Genomic DNA, 19,709 nt, shown 5'->3' with positions numbered 1-19,709 from the left:
CTGCTTCGACAGAAAACCCCAATGCCAATTTGATAAGAGTTCAATGCATGGGGTGTATTTCACGTCCAAGTGGAACTTGTTAACCAAGGTTGAAAGCGTTTCAAGTATATTATGGCATAATAGCCATAGCCAAGGGATTGCTATCGGCTATGTAATGCGGTGATTGAACCCGTAAGGAATTCCTATAAAGATAAGAAGGGTTTTTTCCTCGGAATCACCTCCGGAAGTAAGAATGTAATGAAATTCTATGTAAACTATCCGTACAGTCTATTCAGAAAGACTGCGATATCAGTTGGTAAAGTTCTCAAAGATTATTAGGTTGATTCAAATTTATAACGAGCGCTATCGAAAACTTGATTATCGATTGGTTATTTCAAGTTCTTTAAGGCATACTTTAAGGCCTCAGCTTCAAACGACTCTTTTTGAAAAATGTTCAGTTCTTTATTTAACTTTGGCAAACTTTTTGGTGTTTGACACCTTCAGACTTTGATGGCAGTTCGTTGTTCGCTGGGTATGGAGTTCTTAGGCCACCTCAACGGGCACCTCAACGACATCGACATCAGAGGCAGCCGTATCCTTGAGAATGTTACGGCCCCAATTGATGCTCACATCGGCGCAGTTCTTGAAAGTTTCCTGGGGTCCGCAGCCCAAAGCTCCATTGCCGGCATCATCGCAGATGCCCCAGTTGTTGCCTAAGATACAGAGACACAGAGGCATATCAATCAGTGGTAGAAAAGAAACCCCTTTAAGACATACCTCCAACATAGGTCCAGCGGAGGACACAGTGGGTGCAGGTAAGATTCTCGGGCAGGAGAACAGTCACATCGAACTCGTCTCTCTTTTCACCAATGTACAGCCGTTCACTGCCATCGGGGAAGCGCAGGCGGTTCTGATTGAAACAATCCTCGGACTCCTGGCCGAAGGCATCCAGGTTGCACAAATGGAACTCGAAGTGGCCCAAATGGTTGGTGGTTATCTTCACGCCCACGGTGATGGCATTGGAAGCGGGATAGCTCCTGGTAACGACACCATACCCACCAATATTTCCTCCGATCTCATTGGCACGCGGCTGTCCATCCAAGAAATTGTCGCCGCACAGTCCGCACCGATTTCCATTGTTGGACATGGTCTATAGGGAAGAGATGTCTGGACTTTAATCCATCTGCTCCATACTGGAATATCCCCGCTTCACTCACATACAAACCACCGCAGAAGAGTTCATTGTCGTTCCAGTTCTGGGGAGCGGAACCATCGTAGCGCCAGCGGGACGAGCGACTCGGAGGATTCAGCATCATGCCGTGGGCATCGATCTGCTGCAGACCGATGGCCATCAGCAAGGCAACACTGAGCAGGTACTTCATGGTATTCAATTTCGTTTGGTTTCACTTTCACAATGCCACCTGCCGAGCCGGGTCCATGTTTTATATGTGTGCCCTCTGCTCCTGTCCGTCCAACATACCTTATCATTTCGATTCGAGAGTTTTACAATGGCTCTTGGCATGATAACGCTCTGTTGATAATAATATCAGATGTACTCCTGGTCAACAGTAGCAGAATCGCCACTCCAAATCCCGATAGGCCGCCCCGGATAAGCATCTCTATGAACGCATAGCAAAATATTCATAAATACGTCGAAAGCTATGAGGAATCGCGTCAAGATTGCCAAAAACCACTACAAGCACTTGTATTTATAGATTTTGCGATGGCATTTGGGTTATCTGAATAATGTTGATTGAATTAACGTTCCTCAAGTATTTCCCATTGATATTGATTGGAATGAATGGTTTGTTTTGGGTTCATTTCTAGCCGCGCTCAGATTTCCTTTATAGCGTAATCAGTTATAGGCATCATATATTTTAGCTATTCGGAATGTTGGGTATACTAGAACATGAGAACGATCAGATCGGCGAAAACTTCCAAATGTCGATTATGCTTTACGCATCAAAGGGTCAAGGGGATTTGTCCGATCTACTCTGAATCCACGTTGTCCTTGATATCAATCCTTATAGTCGATAATGTCAATCTGGGATGAAATGATGCAGGACGTTCTCCCGATTTTGAAAAAGCGTATCCCGTCCACATCGGGTCAGAAATGGCAAGGGAACATCCATATGTTTGAATGGAAAAATAGCCTTGATTCTTGTAAAGGACTCCATCAAGGTCTTTATAAGCCATGGAAAACCTTGATCGGACTATAAGTAGCTGAAAAGCCTGAATATGTCTGACATGCGAAATATCCTTGATCCTTGTAAGGGACTCCATGAAATCACAAGAAGCCATCGCAAGCCTAGATTGGCCCATAAACAGCAAAGAATCTTCTAGCCCACCTTCTATTTTACATAGCGTACGTAGCGCCATGACGTTTTTCTTTGGAACTACGGCATCTACATGGCGGCGCAGTGGCGCTCCACGATGTCTGTTAATGTTATAGTAAATGTTAAGTTAATGTTAATGTTAATGTTATGTGCGCATGTTAATGCAACCCCGTTGCCCTAACACACCTTGTGAAATTGAAATAATATCCATGGCAACGGTCCCAGCAGGCTAGGCTTGTCCTGTGCACTCGGGCGAAACGTCAACGAAAAGGCCGTCTGTCTGGAAGGAAACATCAACAAAAAAGGAGCCTCAAAGTGAAAACAGATTCAGTCAAACTGTATCGCGGAAACACACACACATACGCTAAATACCAACGAACGCGGTGGCGCCAAGTTTAAATTTTGTTTTGCAAATTGTGCGAATTAGTATTTTGAAATTATTAAGTTATTCGTAAGAGAGATCGTCTTACAAAAGAAGATGATCCATCGGAACAAGACGCCGCGGTATCTGGCCGAAGGTGATACGAAAGACAAGGACGATCAGGTCTATTGCGTGGTGCTGCATGTCGTGGAGGGTAAATGGAAATACAAAGTACTCAGATGAGCACTACTCCAACTAATGTGTATTTTCCCATTGTTTTAGCCATCAATTTTAATGGACGCGATGGCGAGCGGGAGACCATTATGATGAACGCAGCCCTCAATACGGTGGACTTTGAGGTGGAGGGCACGCCCTCGGCGACGGCAGAGACGATCATCTTCAACAGCAACTGCATCTGGGAGTGCGACATGGCGGCCATCAAGCGGATCAAGACGGACCACCGACCCGTGAAGCTCACCTTTTTCACCTGCAGCAAACACTTGCAGCGCAAGGCCATTGGAACTGTGCTGCTGCCCGTGCGAGGACTCCCCGTCATTGCCTCGTCGGGCAACAGCAACTCGCTGCACCTGAAGATGTTCTGGCACAAGCTGATCTGCATCAACACCCAGTTCCGTTCCCACAAACCCGAGGTGCTGCTCCTGCTGGCCATCATCAAGAAGTCCATTCTGCACAACGAGGACTTTGAGCATCTGATGCAGGTTTCCCATGTAAGCGGACGCCATCCCTCCCCTCCTATGGCTTTCCGTGCTAAAATGTACCCTTTCTGGTTCCCATTTCAGAGCAAGGGGACAACCAATCCCACTGGGCCGCTACAGTCACCAGGTCACTCGATCACTGCCAGCATGCTGCAGTCACAGGCCAATGTATACGTGCAATCACTCGTGCAACTGGGTCTGCTGCAGGTGGGCAATGATCCACTGATCGATTGCGACATCATCGAGGTGGTGCTGCAGTTCAAGACGCTCAAAAACCTGGCCAAACTGGTCAAGTCTCTCAGCAAGCAAACAACCAAATCAGTTACCCTCGTGTTCGATTTCGTTGGAAATGTGACCAGCATTGAGCTGAAGCCCAACGACTCCGATGCCTACATCCTGAACGATGTGCTGGGACTCCGCTTCAAATCCTCCCTGCGCAGCATCCGTCTCTACTTCCAGCGGATATTCTACTTACCCATCAATATGTACTTGAATGGAACGGCCATTGGTGAGTACTGGGATATCATAGCCCTTCCAATCCCTACTTACCATGAACTCTCCGCCTCAGCCAACTACCGCATGGACTTTGGCAAGCTGCTGCCGGCGGATAGCTACTTCTTTGATAACCGGAAATTTGTGCGCAATGGCTGCTTCACCTTCAACCGGTTTGGGCGCATGGACAGCTCTAGGGACTTGAAGCCGCAGATGGAGTACGCGTTTAGTGTGGAGCTCAAGGCCATCTACTCGCGCCCGACCTGCGCTTTGGAGGAGTTGAAGCACGATCGGCCGCCAGACCCTTCTGCGCTTTCAAAAGAACGGCAGAGTGAATCCAAACATCCGAAGGATGAAAATGCCAGTCCTAAGGTGGGCGCTGAGGCAACAGATGCTCCATCGAATGCAATTTTGCCCTCGACCGATGCGCAGAACTCCGGAGAGTCTGCTTACACGAGCAAGGACCTTCAGCGCCGAAAGAAGTCTACCCAAACTGAATTCGAGCAAGACATCGAGGAGGTGTGTGTGGTCAGAAGGCATTCCTCAACGAAAATCTTGCGAAAATCAATAGAACCGAAGAAGATTAGCAGCAGCCCAACATTTCAATACTCCAATGTTTCCAATGCTACTGAATGTCTAGCCATATACGGCAATCAAAAATTCAATAATGACATATCAAAAGATCAGAACAGCGAAGGGCCCCAGGAGGAGCTCATAGGGGAAGGAAAGGAAAGGGCAAAGGCTTCGAAAAATGTAGAAAGAAAGGAATCCGAAAGAGCTGACCAGTCGTTAGTTCCATCCAAAAGACCTAAAATAAATGCAGAGGCGACAGACATTAAGCCTGGTAAGGAGTCAGAACAAGCACCCTCCATGGAGCAGTTGACTAAGCTGCTGGGACAGGAGGTAGAAAAGCTTTCAAAGAGTGTCGAGATTTTCGAAAACAGAAGCCAACAAAACTTGAGAAAATCAAGAAAGATGGACAAAGTACCTGCTGAGGATCTCTCTGAATCAGATTCAACTCCATGCTCCGATTCTATTGATCAACCTGATCTTCGGGTGCGCAGTAAACATCTGAAGAAGGCCTCGAGAACGAAACTTCTATCGTCCAAACAAAGGTCTGTCCTGTCCATCAACCAATCACACAGCAAAGAAACGTATGATCGAAGAGTCTCCTCAGGACAGAAACGATTCGTGCAGGAAAGTATTGATGAAACGTCAGCTAGCATAGAGTCAGTTTGGTCAGAGGATTATGCCACCTCGAGGGAGAGTCCGCAAAAGACATTCAGCGTTAAAGTAAAGCACAGCGACTTGGATATCAGTAGTGCCTCGGTGTGTGAGGTGTTTAATGTGCAGCATGGTAAACGCAAGTCGAAATTCAAGGTGCAGCCTTCCGAGGAACCAGAGTCCAACCAGGAGAAAGTCCCAGCAAAGCCAAGAGCCCCAACGAAGGGTAAAATGTCCACGACTGAGCTCAGCCTGCGGGCACGTTGGGTCGAGGTGAACAAGATACAGGCGCAGGCCCTGGACGAAACTGAAAAGTTCCTGGAACAGACATGCCAGGCCCAGCTCCGCAAGGTTCTGCAAGAGGATCAAGCGGCCTTGGAGCAGCCAAAGTTAGTGGAATCGAAAAAGAAACTCAGAAAAGCAAGGTCGAGTAAAGTGAGAGTTAAAAAGGATCCCGTCTCTGACAATGTGGAGGTGAAAGAGCATGTTGATAATGCGAAAAAAAAGAAGTCTGTACTGCCAGTGGAGTCGTCAGAGCACTCACTCTCAATTGTGAGTTCTGAGAGCTCTTTACAAGTCATAAGCTCTCAAGCAAGCGAGCAGCGTATAAAGCGGATGATCAAGAAAATGAAGGCATCCAAGACCACAATCCAGGAAGAAAAGATCGACCACGAAACGTCAAATGAGGTACCAGATAAGCCTTTGAAAAAGAAATCGAGGAAGAAAATACCTGTTGTAGTTGTGGAACCATCGGAGCAAAGGGAAGTTCAAGTTCAAGATAAGCCCAAGAAGAAAGTCGTTAAAAAGAGGTCAAAGCCCGTGATTAACCAGAAATCAGATGATCTTTCAGCGGCTGAGAAGACATCATCCAAGAAATGTCTAAGGGAAGACAGTACCCTCAAGTTACCCGAACGGACGTCTTATATGAGCGCTGTGGAATGTTTAAGCCCTAAAGACTTTGGCGAGAAGTTAAAGTCCTGGCGCCAGCATCAGATTAGGCTCTTTGAGGAGGAGCTAGCGGGCAAGGAGCAGCAGTACAAGAATGAACTGGAGAAAATGGAATACCAAGAGCTAAGCCGGAACACTACTCTCGATGAGACTTTGGCCAGCAACCAGGCGAGTAAGGACACTATCATCGATTACGAGGCAAAGTTGAACGAACTGGAGCAGCACATATGCACGCTGAAGAGAGATATCGAGGAGCAGGTGCAGCTCTTTGATAAGCGTAGTCAGGAAATGCAACAAGAGAACAAGCAGCTGGCGATTGAGAAGACGAAGCTCAAGGAGCGCATCTTCCAGATGGAGATGCAGATCCACAAGCTGCACGACCAGGGAAAGGGACCCGATGACAGAGAACTCAGTCACATACTCAAGGAACTGCGCTCCCAGAACGATCGATATGTGGAGCTGTCCAAGGAGAAGGATCGCTACAAGAAGCAATGGCGTCGCTCGGTCAAGCAAGTCCAGGACCTGAAGCTGGCTATGTACGAGAAGAATGTGAAAAGAGAGGTCGGGTTCATCGACGAATGGTAGGTCTTAAACGTATTCAAAGCCCAATCAATATTAACCAAGTCTCATTGCAGTTCGTTTGATCTGAAGAATGTTCTAACAAAGAATATGCAAGAGTTTGAGGAGGAATATGGATACCTGCGCCACATCAATGGGCCACCCAGTTTCCAGGTTAGCTCCATATCCGGATCCAGGGAATATGCGTCCGATAATTCCATCGATTTATGAACTGTGACCGTGCCTGTGACTGTCTGTTCTTTTACCAAATTAACAGTATCAATTTTTAGTTTATTTTCACTGTTTATATTTGTTTGTTAGAGTAATAAAATTTAAGATTATTTATAAAATTGACTTTAGTTCATCTCGAATCCCACACGCACAAAGTACGGCAGTGTGTCCAATGGGGCAGGGTAGTCCATGATCCAGATGGGACCGCTGTACACCTCGTCGCCATTGCCGTTCTTCCATTCACCTTCTGGCAGGTACACATCCCGTTTGGTGACACCCTCAAGCACCACAGGAGCAGCAATGATATCATCGCCAAGAAGGAACTCTGCGGAGAGAGAGATACAGGTGTTAAGGACAAGATATCTTTGACTAGAAAGCTACTACTCACGATCGTAGATTCCTTGAGCTACCGAATCATTCGGGGCAATCCACCAGAGTGGTGGGTTCACCGGTTCGCCAGTCTCCACTGCCCGCTTGAACAACTTCATGATGTAAGGTGTGTAGTCAGCGTGCAGTTTGGTGTGGTTTTTGCTGATCGCGATGGTCTCGTCGTCAAAGTTCCACGGCACAAAGGAATACTGGAGGGCGGGCATGAAGACATTGGCCTGAAGCCAGCGCAGGAAAAGCTCCTTGTTGGGCGGCCTCTCGTAGTAGCCATTGCCGCCAATCATGTCGGGAAGGACAAAGGGATAGCCGTTCAGGTTCATCTGCATCATCGAGGTGATCAGCGTGATCAGGCCATTGTTCCAGCCCCATTCGGAGTCCTTGTCCACAATGCGCACAAAGATGGGCAGGTCCTGGGTGTTTTGGGCGGAGCGAACCTCAACCATGTCGCCGAAGGCAGCCACCGTCCGGACATAGTCGCCAACGGCCTGCAGAGGAGTCACCATTGAGCCGTCGCCCTGCAGCACGGGATCACTGGGCAGCCAGGTGATCTCTCCGGCATCGAACTTGAAGCTGTCAATGCCCTCCTCATCCTGCAGCCGCTTCAAGCGATTAGTGAACCACTCTCGGACCTCAGACTTGGTAAAGTCCAGAATGGCAGCATCCTTGGCCTTGCTGTTCCACCACTGTGTGTCCGAGCTTCCTTCGTGGTCGAGCACCAGGTAGCCCAGACCCTTGGCCTCTTCATAGATCGCCGTGCAATTGTTGTTGATGAAGGGATGGATCCACAGGGTCACACGGAAGCCCAGTGCTTTGAGATCATCGGTGAGGGTCTTGGTCTCCGGGAACTTGTTCTTTCGGAAAGTGAGAGCACCGTAGCAGTCCTCCCAATCGTCATCGATCTCCAGTTGACTGTTCTCGAAGCCATTGTCGAGGATCTGCTGGGCAAAGTCGCGAATGACGCCGTCGTCGACTTCTGCCTTGTACAGGGCCCACGTGGACCAAACCGGATGCCGTACCATCCGTTCATCGGGGTGTCCTGTAGGCTGTCCCAAGAAAGTCTTCACCGCATACTTGTGCGCAGCCTTGGCATCCTTGGCCACTGCCACATGGTAGACGAACTTCGCTGAGGTGACACGCGGATCGTAGGGCAGGGCACTGATCGCACTGAAGCACAGCTTGCCCTCGTAGCCCGCAGAGTTCTGGTCGATGAAGAGCGGCGTGTTGTTCTCCACGTACAGGAAGACTCCGTCGCTGTTCAGCCAGTAGCGCTCTCCCACACCGAAGTTGTCCAGCTCCTTGGGCAGATACGAGTAGTTGGTGTGGTTCTGACGCTCCACGGGCCAGTAGTGCTTCTTCTGCTCGGGTCCGCTGAACCAATGGGTGACTCCTGTGTTCAGGGAGAAGCAATCCCTGGGCTGCTGACCCTGCAGCACCTGATCGCGGGCCACTCGCACATGGGTTACATCACTGCCAGTGCCCGTGACCACGCCGCTTTTGACCAACGTGAATTCGATGGTGTTGGTGCCATCGGTGATCTTGTAGCCGCCGTTTTCCGACTCCACCAGATTGTTGGTCGTGGCAAAGTTGTCGAAGGTCACTGTCTGCAAGCTCTTGTCGCCCCTCATCAGTTCGTACTGGAGCTTATCGCCGCGTCGCAGCCGCACGTAGATGTTGCTGTTGGCGAATTTGTAACGCTGTTCGATGCTCTGGCAGGCACTGGCCACACTCCAGAGGCAGCAGCCGGCTGCCACCAAAAGCAGCAAGAGTTTCGTGTGCATTCTGAAAGGTAGGTCTCACTGGGAACGACTGACGGGCAGGCAGCGCAGGTGGGAGTTTTTATGCCTATTATAGCCGTGTGATAAGGAACCCAAATCGATCGAGAATTTGCGTGGAACCCGGCTGCCAGAGCCGTATACAAATAAAACTCTTGACCAGTGTCACAATAGCGCTTCCACTGTGGGAACACTTGAGAAAAACACCAGTGATAACCTGCGCCTGATAAGCCCTAACATCTACTACTAGAATGATAGAAATTCCTTACGTAGGTGTTTGTATTTTTCCCATTACTTAATTGATGGCTTTCAGTGCTGTGATTGCAGTTGCCGGTTCGCTAGAGAAGAGATATAGATAGGCACTGATCGGTTGTAATCAATAAGTGACTAACTCGAGCTAACTTTTTGAGATTTTGAAGGACGTTAAACACTTGGGATAACAATAAAAGTATTAGTCTATTATATTGTATTTCGCAATATTACAGAAGTATCAATTATCTAGTAGTTTCCAACAAAGAAAAGCATTTTCCATTTAAATATATATTTATTTATTTTCGTTTGTTTTAATACTTTTTAATCTATTTTCGGGGTTTGGTTTATACGTATAACAATGTGTAATAGTGTGTAAAATGTAACAAAATATTAACCAAAATGGTGAACCCGGGCGAGAATTCACCCATTTATGATCTGGTGGTATAATGGTTGGGCTGTTGGCTAGAAGGAGCTAAATGCAGATGAGGTCTACAGACAAATAAATATGTTTACTCGTATCTAGGGTGGCAGGTGGTTGCTTTCCCCCTAATCATCATCGTCGTTGTCTTCTGCCTCGAAAACCTCTTCGGGTGGCGCCTTCTCGGGCTGTATTTCGTCCCGATACTCGATTACATCCTTGGTATTAGCTAATATGTGCGTCCTGAAGAGCTCGTCTTCGTGCTCCTCGTCACTGTCGTCGTCGGCCATTAGGGCCACCCGCGAGTATAGTTCACTGGAACGCGCTGCTGATGCGCGACGGCTGTAGACAATGCCCCCGGCCACGGCCACACCCACGAGGGTGAAAACCAGTACAATCAGGAGCAGCACCGTTGTTCCGGTCATGTAATTCACTGCCTGTTCGTGGCTCCCATCCTCGGAGAGTTCCACGACAGTGGCCATGCCCGTGCTGCGCACCACATAGGCATAGCAGAAGGTCTCGTTGAGGGTCTTTCGCAGCTGACTGCCCGGGGCACAGGTGCTGCACTGGGAGGCCAGGGGCCCGTAGCAGGCCAGGCAGCTCTTGTGGCACACGGCACACATCCGACTCTGTGCCACCAACAGTGGGGTAATGAGCGGGGAGTTGCGCCGGCGACGACGACGACGGTCCTCCGCCTGCAGAGGATCCTGCTTGTCGTCTATGCTGTTGGAAATGTTGGGGTGATCTGTGCTGAAGGTGCTGGGACTGGCCTCCGTGCTGGCATCTTCCAGTTGATCGTCCTGATCCTGTGCATCGTCATGGGAATAGGTATGCCTTGGACACTGGTCGTAGCAGAGGCCCTCGTAGATGTACGCCGGATCCTTGCACTCTGTGGAAAATGGGAGGGAGAGAACGAACAAGCACACATTAGTATCAGTTCAAGTTCTGGCTGATCTAGGAGATGAATTTACCTCAGAGACAGTGATTAATGGAAAAGAAAAGAATTGGAAATTAGTTGGTTAGCAGAGAAGAGAATGAGAACATGGAAGCTCGGCTAAACCACGATTTAACTGAGCTTCAAAGGAGAGAAACGCAGAGAGATATAGATTATGGTTATAGAATATAAATGTGTAGGCACAATACGAGGCAGCAACAAAAGAGAACTTTCTGTATTGGAGATTGTTTTTGGTGGAACCTTTCGAATGGAATATCTGGCTCTGAAACACATCTATTATTAACAACAAAAAATTCGAAAAATGTATTGCAGTTAAAGCAAGCGTTCAGTCCGATAAAAACATGCTCGAAAATTAGCGGGAAAGGAGGCAGTGTGCGCAGGTGTACGATATATGTTTTGTGTACTGTGTGTACTGTACCACGACCACAACCAGGACCAGACCAGACCAGACCAGTGTTGGAAAGCTACTCATGAACGTATGGAGTTGAGAGTGAGAGAGTGAAACAGTGTTAAGTAGGAGGTTAACGGTAACGAAATAAACGAATTAGCAGGTGGGTTAATGTCGGACTTCACTTTCCGTTTAGATCCAAAAAAAGAGTGAACGAAAAACAAAATCAAGAATACTTAGAGGATGGAGGAAAATTTGTTGTTGTGCGAAAACTCACCTTGTCGTTCAGTCAATTCGCAAATTCTCAAGGGAAAGTATTGTATTTCTGAAATGCAGTCGAAGCTCGAGGGCTTGGACGAGGAGTACTCGGTACTCGGTATGTTAAGGACTGAAATGAACCTCCTCGTAAGACTGGATTGCTGTTTTTCTGAGCATGTTTCGCTTGCTTGAACTGAACTTTTTGTTGGATAATAAATTTGCTTCAGTTTTGTGTTACTTTTCTTATAATTTTTTGTCTTTTTTTTTTATATGTTTTCAATGCATTTATTAATTACTCATATAGTAGATATATATATATATATTATATAGATAGATATATACACAAACATACATAAAAAATTGGTTGAGTTTTTCGAATGGCGCGAATGGCATTCTCAATTTCAATTTCAATTTCATTTTCGTTTTCACTTTTTCTTTACAATTATAAAAGTTTTTAATTTCATTTTTCGTTTAAGCATTAATTTAGTTCGGCTTTTGTTCCAATGTTATTTTACAATTTCGTTCTTTAGATGTTTAAAGTTATTGCTAATTGCTACCCCAGGCCCTAGTACCAGTTATTATTTTTATTTTTATTTGTATTTTTTTTTTTTGTAATTTTCTCCTTTGAATTGTTCGTTTTAGTATAGGCTTAAATATTAATTTGGCTTTTTCTTCTGCTAATTACTTGTCTCCGCGCTCATTTTCCCTATTCTTGAAGATAAATAAGTACTGCATCCATCGTGTGTGTGTTTAGAAAAGAAAAGAACAGAACCGAGAATATTCGTATGGAGCGAAATGTCGTGTGTGATTTCTCAACGAAAGATTTCGGTTTTCGGTTTTTGGAAATGGAAATCTATGTATATTGCATGTTTATTCGGATTTCGGTTAATATTTCTTTAAGTATAGTAAGTATAGTATGTATGCTTGAAGAATAAAAGATTGTTTCAACTACTAAGTATTCTGTTCGTTGAGAGAGAGAGAAATGCTAGTTCTTTTCTTTAGTTTCATCTATGTATATTCCTATGTAAAACCTGTCTGTGTGTGTGGGTTTTTTTTGCTAATTACAACAACAACAAAAGAGTTATTCTTTACTTTTCTATTAAATTAACATTTGATATTGTTTAAGGTTTAAAGTTTAATGTTTATTGTGCGGTTTACGATATGATTATTCATACAAAAAATTCATGAAAAATGCAAAGACCATGGAAATCAGGTAAATATTTAGTAGAGTTTCTGTTAAGTAAACTATGTTTTGTACCGAACCTAATAAATGATATGTGTTTTTTTTCGTTAAGAACAAAAAAACGGAAGTACCCCTTTTTGGGTGGGGTTTTTGTCTGTGGCTTAAGAGAGAATTAAATATAATTATTGCACTCGCGTTGCCTTTTGATTTGTGTTTTATATACGATTTAATTAAGCAACAAATTTGTAACAAAGATATGTGTCTGTGTGTGGGTGTGTGTGTTTTCTGTGTTCGTGTGTGGATAAAACATAAATTGATTCGTTTGTTAAATTATATTATTAAGTATTCTTTTGATGACTTGGCGAAGAAGAGCCAAAGATTCTGTGTCATGTTGCAACTTTGTTGAAAACTGCAGGAACTTGTTTTGTATAAATCGTTTAAGTATATTTATAGTTATATTTAAATTTCTTATTGGTTTATTTTTTTATTTTTTATTTATCGCTTGCTTGCCTACGTTTTATTATCCCCCTACCACCCTTAGCATTTAGTTCTTCTTATTTTTTTTTTTTTTTGTATTTTGTTGATGACTTTTTCTCTGTTTTTTTCTTTTCGTATTACAAAAATGGTTGGTTTCGCCTTAAATACTAGAAACATTCGTTTTGGTTTATCTTTTCCCCTGTTCCAAGACCTTTTGTTAGTTAATTGTTTTTGTTTTTAATTTTTTAATTTTAAGAAACAGTCTTTTACTATGAACTCTAAACTGCTGATGTGGTTGTTCTCTGCTCGCTACGAAAAAAATACTCAAAATACAAGGAAAGGCGGAAAAGCATAAGCTGGAAAAGCTGTGGCGTACAGTTGTGTTGCAAAACTACTTTCCTGGCTTGGCAATATCTGAAATAATGCATGTTGTTAACAGATAAACTATCTATATACAGACAGATCAGATCAGATCAGGCAGCGGCCAAAAATAACTGTGCACAGGCAAAACAAAAAAAAAACTAAAAAAAAACAAAACTCAAAACTAAACAAAATGTAAAAAAGAATTACAATAAAACAATGTAAAGTGTAAAACAATCAAATAAATTTGAACTAAAATCTTATAATAAAATATATACTAGACTCGTATATTTTGTTGTTTTGTATAATAGATGTGTGTGCGTGTGCGTGTGTGTGTGTGTGTAGAAATTGCTAAGAAAATAATACAAACAAAATGTTGCTTTGTGCGTCCGTCCCTTGGCAACACAATAAATACAAAAAATAGAACAACCTTTCTTTTCTGTTATCCTCCGACCAACACGACTACAAATATGCATCTGTGTGTGTGTGTGTGGGTGTGTGCTTGTCTGTGTGTTGGTTTTGTTGTAAAACTACGCTTACATTTAAATTTAACTACAAAAATTTTAGTATATATTTTTTGGACTTGCAGTGATTTTTCCTTTTCTTTTCCCGTTGTTATTCCTACGCTACTATTTTCTTTTGTTTTTCTTTTTTGTTCAGCTGCCATCAAACTTTTAATTGGAATTTCTTTGTTCTCTCATTTGTTTTGTTTTATACAGAGTTTCGATTTATATTTCGATTTTTTATCGATTTTTTCGCCCTCTTTCTTCTTCGTTTTAGTTTGTTGCTAAATTATCTAATGCTTTTGATGATGTTGTTCTTGTTGTTGTTGTTGTTGGCATGTTTAAAGTTTAGATAGAAGATTTGCATGATCGTAATAAAGAGTATGGACAAACCTAAGCACTTTCGATCGCTCCACTTGAGGCAAGCAGCGGCGTTGCTTCGATCTTGTGCCCCCATGCCCACATCGCCCACCTGCAAAGAGAAACGGAGCAAAAAGAGAAAAGAACATGGAAAATGGTATTTTATGGTTAAAGATACATATATATTTGTAGGATAAATTAGAAATAAGTAGAAGAGCTTGGGGGGTTCATGCACTGGGAAATAGCTTTCCTAAAAGAATCCTTTTCGTATTCAGTCAACAGTCTTCCCTCAATCATGTCTCTATAACCAAAATTCCTTCCATTTGATATGGATTTAAATCATATGAATAATCCTAATTTCAGGAATGAATTTCTGTGAATTTTCTGTGTAATTTCTGTTTAAATATTTAAAGACTTTGTCTCCTCCAAAGCCACATTTTCTTGCAATTTCCTAAAGTTTTGTCCGGGCTTTTTTGGTGCCTAGGTTTTACCCATTTTCGCTGTCTGATTCCTATTCGTAGTGCCACTCATAGTTGTGGTTCATTGCATGTTGCCGCACTGTCTGGCATTTTAAGTACTTATGTGTGTCTGCCCCATGCCTCCTGCCCCAGTAGTGTCTCCCTCCTCGTGTGTGTGTGTGTTTATTTATGGGCTGCTGCCCTTCCCAAAAATGTCTGTCCCCCCGGTCTTTGATGTGCCTATCCTTGCCCCCCTTGCCCCATTTGGCGGTATGGTATCTAAGTTCACATGCAGTGACGTCGCGTGCAGAAAGCGCCAGGGCAGGGAAGGGTTTAAAAAAGTGTTTGTTATGCAAAAAAATAGAAAAGTTTTTTTGCAGCCCCGTCCAAGCGGCAAGATATAAAAACCTAAGGTCACTGCACTCTTTCTTTATTGCACGGGCACGGGCAATGGCACGGGCACGGGGCACATCCTTTTTAACCCCAGTATGGAAAGGGAACGCTTTTAAAGGCACAATAGGTGCCAAAAGGTTAAAAATTTGCTGCATGCCCCCCACTGGTAGGGGGTTGGGTTCGTTCCTTTCGTTAACTCCCGAGGAAATATGTAAAAATTGTGTATTTTATGCCCGGCTGGCCCTGACACGAGCCAAAGCGGCCGCCAAGACTGGCTTTATGCCCAGTGCCGCAAAGGAAATTTCCCGGAAAATGGTTGCCAAAAAAAATGGAATTAAGATGCAGCCAACAGTGGATAGAGAGCTGGTAGTAGTATGCTAAGTATTTGCAAATTTATGGGACCTTTTGGGGTGAGTAACAAGCGCAAGAAGCATGCTGGCAAAATCAACTTAAACGCAAAACGCTATGGGATAAAGCTACCTGCCAGGCACACAGTTTGCAAAGCATTACAGGTACAGTTGAAAAGCGACTGCATGTCAAGAAAGCCACATGCAAGCACGCAATGTTGTGCCCCGATTCTGGAGCGACAAACCGCCATCTACGAAGCACTGCAAAACCGAAACAAAAAGCCAAAAACAAACTTAAAAATGTACGAGTTAAATACAGTGGAAGCTCCTAAAGAAGAGACCCCATAAGACTCAACTATTCTAGGGACTATACTAGTCTATCGGTTTATAAACTCTTCCTTCTGGCTGTTGCAATGCATAAAATCTCATTAAAACTTCCGCAAGGAGCCTCCACTGTACCGGAATGCAGGACTCCATCCCCCCCTCGCCCTGCTCTCCGTGCGTTGAGTGATTCATGGCTATGCATGCGGCCATGAGATACGTTTGTCTTCACGCTCCAAGTTGCAATTACATCAGCCCCACTTGCCACTCACCTGCTGCATATTCCGCCATTGGCCGGTGACATCGTACTCGATGTCATTGTGCGCCATATCGTTGCCATATAAATTAAATTGATTCTGTTGGTTGACATTCGCCTGGTCCTCCGGCTGTGCAGGCGTCTCCGTGCCATAGAATATCATGTCCCATTGTGTGATTTGTGCTGCGAAAGAGAGTGAGAAATCGAAATGCATTTAGTTATTGCCCGAGAATTCCAATATAAAAATGTGCAAAAGAATACTGTATGAAAATCTATACAAAACAGCAAACATCAAATGAAAAATGTTGTTAAATTTATGATATATTGGGGTGGCGATGGGAGATGAAGGGTCCAATAAATCTGCCAAAATATACTCCTACATGTGGCAACAAAATCAAGTGTCGAAGGCTAAATGTATCTAAAAAAGAAAACCCAGAACCAAGAACTGGTTTGGAAACAAAAATCATTTTTAAAGTTGCACTTTTGATTGATGAAAGCCCCTCAGTGGCTGTCAAACGTTCAGTTTGACGAGAGCCCCGCCCCAAAAACGAGGGGAAAAACTGAAAAAGGGAAACGCAAAACGAACAACGAAAGTATCTACCAAAACAAGAGATACTCTAACGAAAGGAAACCAAAATGTGAACCAAAAAGTAGTGTCTACCATTTGGTGCATTGCTGCTTTTCCTGGATGAGTCCTGGACCTCCACTTCCACGGGCGCCATGACCCCAGCGGCGGCCATCAGCAGCTGCTGCTTCTTGAGGATCTTCTGGTCGGGCAGAAAGCTACTGCCGCCGGCCGGCAGATCCGGCAGAAAGATACTCCCTCCCTCCTGTGATGGCGGCGGCGGCACCGATGGCGACTTCTTGGTGTTCCCCTGGCGACTGTTGCCCCCCGTCGTGGGCTTGAACAGGTCCACCTCGAACTGCTTGCCCTGCTTCCTTTGTGCATTGCTGTTGCTGTTGGCTTTGGCCTTGGGTGCACTGCTTTCGTAGGGCTCTAGCTCGGGGAATATCGCCTGTATCTTCTCGTATCGCTCAAAGAGCTTGGGTATCCGCGAGTCGGTGGTGTCCTGCCCCTTGACCTGTTTGGTCGCCTTGACAGGCAGGTTCTGAGCGGAGGCAGCGGTAGAGTTGCGTCCACTGGCATTGATCTCCCCAACAACCTTGCGGCCCTTGTCCTCGTGCGAGGAGGACTTCTCGCCCGAATTGGCCTTGGGTCGCGGTGTCTGCACTCCGTTTCGGTCCTGTTTGTTGGCCTTCCCCGACTGATGCTGCTGCTGGGATATGCGATAGTATTTGTTTTTGCTGGTGGTGCTGCTGGCTGCAGTGGTGCTCTGGACGCGGCTGCCTCCTCCGCCTGCATTGTTGTTCTTTCCTCCAGTCCTTTCCTTGTTTTCCTCCTTGCCTCCTTTGGGCTTGTTTGCCTTCGACTTCTGGTTGTTGTTGTTGTTGTTGTTCCCCCTGCTGTTGTTGTGATTGTTCTTTCCAAGAATCACACCATAGGTGGCCGAGATCTGCTGATATCCCTGCTTGATTGGTCCCGAATTCATCAAAGGATTGTTCGTCACGAAGCCGGACAACTTATTCGGCGTTGATTTGCCCCCCAGCGGCAGCTTGGCCCCATTCGACGGTGTGTTCCCAAAGTTGTTCGGGGAGATGCGCGGATACTGCGGCGAGTAGATCTGATGGAGGTTGCTGGTGGTGCCACTGCCACTGCTGCTGCTGGAGTTGGGCGTGGTGGCCTCTGCACTGTTGGGACGCGGCACCGAAATCCTATCGTTGGGATCGATGGTCAGGGTGGTGCCGTAGAAGATCAGCGACCACTCTCTGAGCAGAGCATGGCCTATGGAGGACGATGGTTTTGGTGGCAAGTGAAAGGGTTCCGCGCAGCATGTAAGACGTTTGGTTGTTATCGAATCAAGGGAAAACCCCGCCTCAGTACATACCCATATAGCGACCCTCATTGTGGATCTCCAGCTGCCAGTTTCCTTGCGGCGATTCGCCCCACGTGTGCACCGACATGAAGGGCCACTGATTGAAGCCGCTGCGCGAGTTGTCATGGACACTGCCGGGAGATTAGAGTGAGGGTAAGTGGGGGCAAAGCAGGACCTCTCAGGGCAAACTCTTACCGGGGCGTCAGCAACGTCACACTGGTGTTGGCCGGCGACCTCAAGTACAGCTGGATGTCGCCTCTCCGCTGGGATGTGAGCGTAATCTTGGCCTGGACATGCTCCAAGTAGTTGACAGAACTGCAGTGCTTGACAGTCAGCTGGAGAGTGATGTGTGTGCGTGGCGGAATGACCCTAAGGGAGCAAGAGAATCCCACATTTAATACACAAAAGAAGGAGGGGGACTCGTCGCTTACTTGTCCACGTGGGGGGCATTGATTTCGCAGCGCTGTTGCTCTGGCACTGTTTTCCAGGAGCGTGCGACGCGCACCATCTCGGCGGCATCCATCAGGCCGTAGCCAAAGGAGTGGCTGACCCTGCGGCCCACGCCGTTGCGCGACCAGCTGGGGTCCTTGAGGTTTGCCGGCTTCGCGGTGCGCACCACAATGTGCTGGAGGTCGCGCCACGTGAGGTTCTGGTTCGACTGCAGGACCAAGGCGGCTATGCCGGCGGCTAGCGGGGCCGATGCGGAGGTGCCCGTGTGCGAGACGGTGCACGAGTGATGCAAGTCTGTGGTGACCACCTGCTTCTCGCCCTGCCCGCCGCTGCTGTAGGTGGTGGCCAGGGTGGAGCTGCACTTCTCCGAGTACCACGGCACGTGGCCGTCCTCGGTGGCGCTCGAGATGGACAGCGTCCAGATGGAGTTCGTGTAGCCGTCGCAGTTGCAGTTGTCCTGCTCCCGACCACCGTTGCCCGAGGCCCAAATGAAGATGCTGCCCTTGCCCCCTCGGCCCTTGGTGGTGCCCTCGATGAAGGCGCGCGAGGCCAGTTCGCCGGGCCCGTCGACCGTCTTGCCATCGTCGTCCGGTCCCCAGGAGGCGCTGTAGATGTCGATGTGCTGCGGATTGAGCGAGAGCGAACGCGCCTCCACAGCATCGGTCACATCACCGTCCAGCATCCGCACCCCGCCCACACTTGCCCCATAGGCAATGCCCACCGCACAGAACGAGTTGTTCGCCGTGGCAGCCACCTCGCCGGCACACCGAGTGCCGTGCCGATTCGAGTCCGTCATGTCGTAGTGCGGCATGGGATCGTCGTCATGGCTGTTCACATCGTACGAGGCCTTGCGATCCTTCAGGGAGTACAAAAGGTTCGATTAAGACTCCCTCGGGCATTGCTGCACTACTCACGTAATTCTGCTCGATGTCGGGATGATCCGACTCCAGGCCATCGTCCAGAATGGTGACCACCACACCCTTGCCGGTTATTCCCTGCTTCCAGGCGGGTATCACATTCATGTCGAGGCCTCCACCGCGATTCTACGAAGCGAAAAAATGATTATATTTGCCTTTTGGGGAGATCTCTGGCTTGTTTTCTTACCAAATACCACATTTGCGGCCACTTGGCGTCGTCGAAGGGCATGGCGTCCACCTGCGAGGTGGCCCGCGATGAGGTCCTGGAGGGACGCATGCGTATAAAGTCCCGCTTGGCTCGGGACTTGGCCCTTTGCTGCTTGGCCCAGTGCACGCGCTCGTCGTCGTCGAGACGCGTCTGGTGATGTGTGGCAGGAGAGAGGGAACGCTTCGAGACCTTGTGATGTGCAAAGTGATAGTGATCCTCGAAGATCTGCAAAAGAACAAACGGGTGGATGATTTTCGGGCATATTCC

The 19,709-nt window shown here is 46.6% G+C and overlaps 4 protein-coding genes across 5 annotated transcripts in view; 1 reads left to right on the top strand and 3 right to left on the bottom strand.

Annotated features, from left to right (window-relative positions):
• Positions 1-417: 417 nt before the first annotated feature.
• Positions 418-1,405, bottom strand: LOC4803053 (uncharacterized). The gene is made up of 3 exons (XM_001359817.4): positions 1,197-1,405; positions 757-1,129; positions 418-692 (listed from the first exon to the last, which is right to left on the bottom strand). Exons 1-3 carry the CDS (start codon positions 1,359-1,361, stop codon positions 523-525), a joined length of 708 nt encoding a protein of 235 aa, XP_001359854.2. The 5' UTR covers positions 1,362-1,405; the 3' UTR covers positions 418-522.
• A 1,152-nt stretch (positions 1,406-2,557) lies between these two features.
• On the top strand, positions 2,558-6,933 carry rha. The gene is made up of 5 exons (XM_001359816.4): positions 2,558-2,890; positions 2,959-3,404; positions 3,477-3,900; positions 3,961-6,637; positions 6,692-6,933. The coding sequence occupies exons 1-5, from the start codon at positions 2,794-2,796 to the stop codon at positions 6,843-6,845; spliced, it is 3,798 nt and encodes a 1,265-aa protein (XP_001359853.3). The 5' UTR covers positions 2,558-2,793; the 3' UTR covers positions 6,846-6,933.
• tobi (target of brain insulin) lies at positions 6,905-9,055 on the bottom strand. The gene is made up of 2 exons (XM_001359815.4): positions 7,234-9,055; positions 6,905-7,170 (listed from the first exon to the last, which is right to left on the bottom strand). The coding sequence occupies exons 1-2, from the start codon at positions 9,008-9,010 to the stop codon at positions 6,971-6,973; spliced, it is 1,977 nt and encodes a 658-aa protein (XP_001359852.3). The 5' UTR covers positions 9,011-9,055; the 3' UTR covers positions 6,905-6,970.
• A 473-nt stretch (positions 9,056-9,528) lies between these two features.
• The window catches only part of Fur1 (Furin 1), a 168,871-nt gene continuing 158,690 nt past the window's right edge, over positions 9,529-19,709 (bottom strand). Inside the window, exons 4-12 of one of the 2 annotated variants that reach the window (XM_033376497.1) lie at positions 19,422-19,667; positions 19,232-19,360; positions 18,299-19,173; positions 18,063-18,236; positions 17,880-17,998; positions 16,595-17,776; positions 15,950-16,116; positions 14,192-14,270; positions 9,529-10,563 (exon numbers count right to left, since the gene is read on the bottom strand). In XM_033376497.1, the coding sequence (XP_033232388.1) occupies positions 9,803-10,563; positions 14,192-14,270; positions 15,950-16,116; positions 16,595-17,776; positions 17,880-17,998; positions 18,063-18,236; positions 18,299-19,173; positions 19,232-19,360; positions 19,422-19,667 (3,732 nt within the window). In that variant the 3' untranslated portion in view covers positions 9,529-9,802. The remainder of the gene's footprint in view (positions 10,564-14,191; positions 14,271-15,949; positions 16,117-16,594; positions 17,777-17,879; positions 17,999-18,062; positions 18,237-18,298; positions 19,174-19,231; positions 19,361-19,421; positions 19,668-19,709) is intronic. The other variant, XM_033376498.1, reaches the window with a different exon arrangement.

The sequence above is a fragment of the Drosophila pseudoobscura genome, chromosome 2, assembly GCF_009870125.1.
Source record: "Drosophila pseudoobscura strain MV-25-SWS-2005 chromosome 2, UCI_Dpse_MV25, whole genome shotgun sequence".
In the NCBI taxonomy this organism is placed as follows: Eukaryota; Metazoa; Arthropoda; class Insecta; order Diptera; family Drosophilidae; genus Drosophila; species Drosophila pseudoobscura.
The sequence above is the reverse complement of the archived record's forward strand: the minus strand, read 5'-3'. Positions and strand labels throughout refer to the sequence as shown.

Excerpts from the sequence above, each read along its gene's own strand:
- LOC4803053 (XM_001359817.4), bottom strand. The coding sequence starts at position 1,361 with ATGAAGTACCTGCTCAGTGTTGCCTTGCTGATGGCCATCGGTCTGCAG. Across the intron at positions 1,130-1,196 it reads TCTTCTGCGGTGGTTTGTAT|ACCATGTCCAACAATGGAAA; the intron begins GTGAGTGAAGCG and ends TCTTCCCTATAG. Across the intron at positions 693-756 it reads CCGCTGGACCTATGTTGGAG|GCAACAACTGGGGCATCTGC; the intron begins GTATGTCTTAAA and ends TCTGTATCTTAG.
- rha (XM_001359816.4), top strand. The coding sequence starts at position 2,794 with ATGATCCATCGGAACAAGACGCCGCGGTATCTGGCCGAAGGTGATACG. Across the intron at positions 3,405-3,476 it reads ATCTGATGCAGGTTTCCCAT|AGCAAGGGGACAACCAATCC; the intron begins GTAAGCGGACGC and ends TTCCCATTTCAG. Across the intron at positions 3,901-3,960 it reads CTTGAATGGAACGGCCATTG|CCAACTACCGCATGGACTTT; the intron begins GTGAGTACTGGG and ends TCTCCGCCTCAG.
- tobi (XM_001359815.4), bottom strand. The coding sequence starts at position 9,010 with ATGCACACGAAACTCTTGCTGCTTTTGGTGGCAGCCGGCTGCTGCCTC. Across the intron at positions 7,171-7,233 it reads AGCTCAAGGAATCTACGATC|AGTTCCTTCTTGGCGATGAT; the intron begins GTGAGTAGTAGC and ends CTCTCTCCGCAG.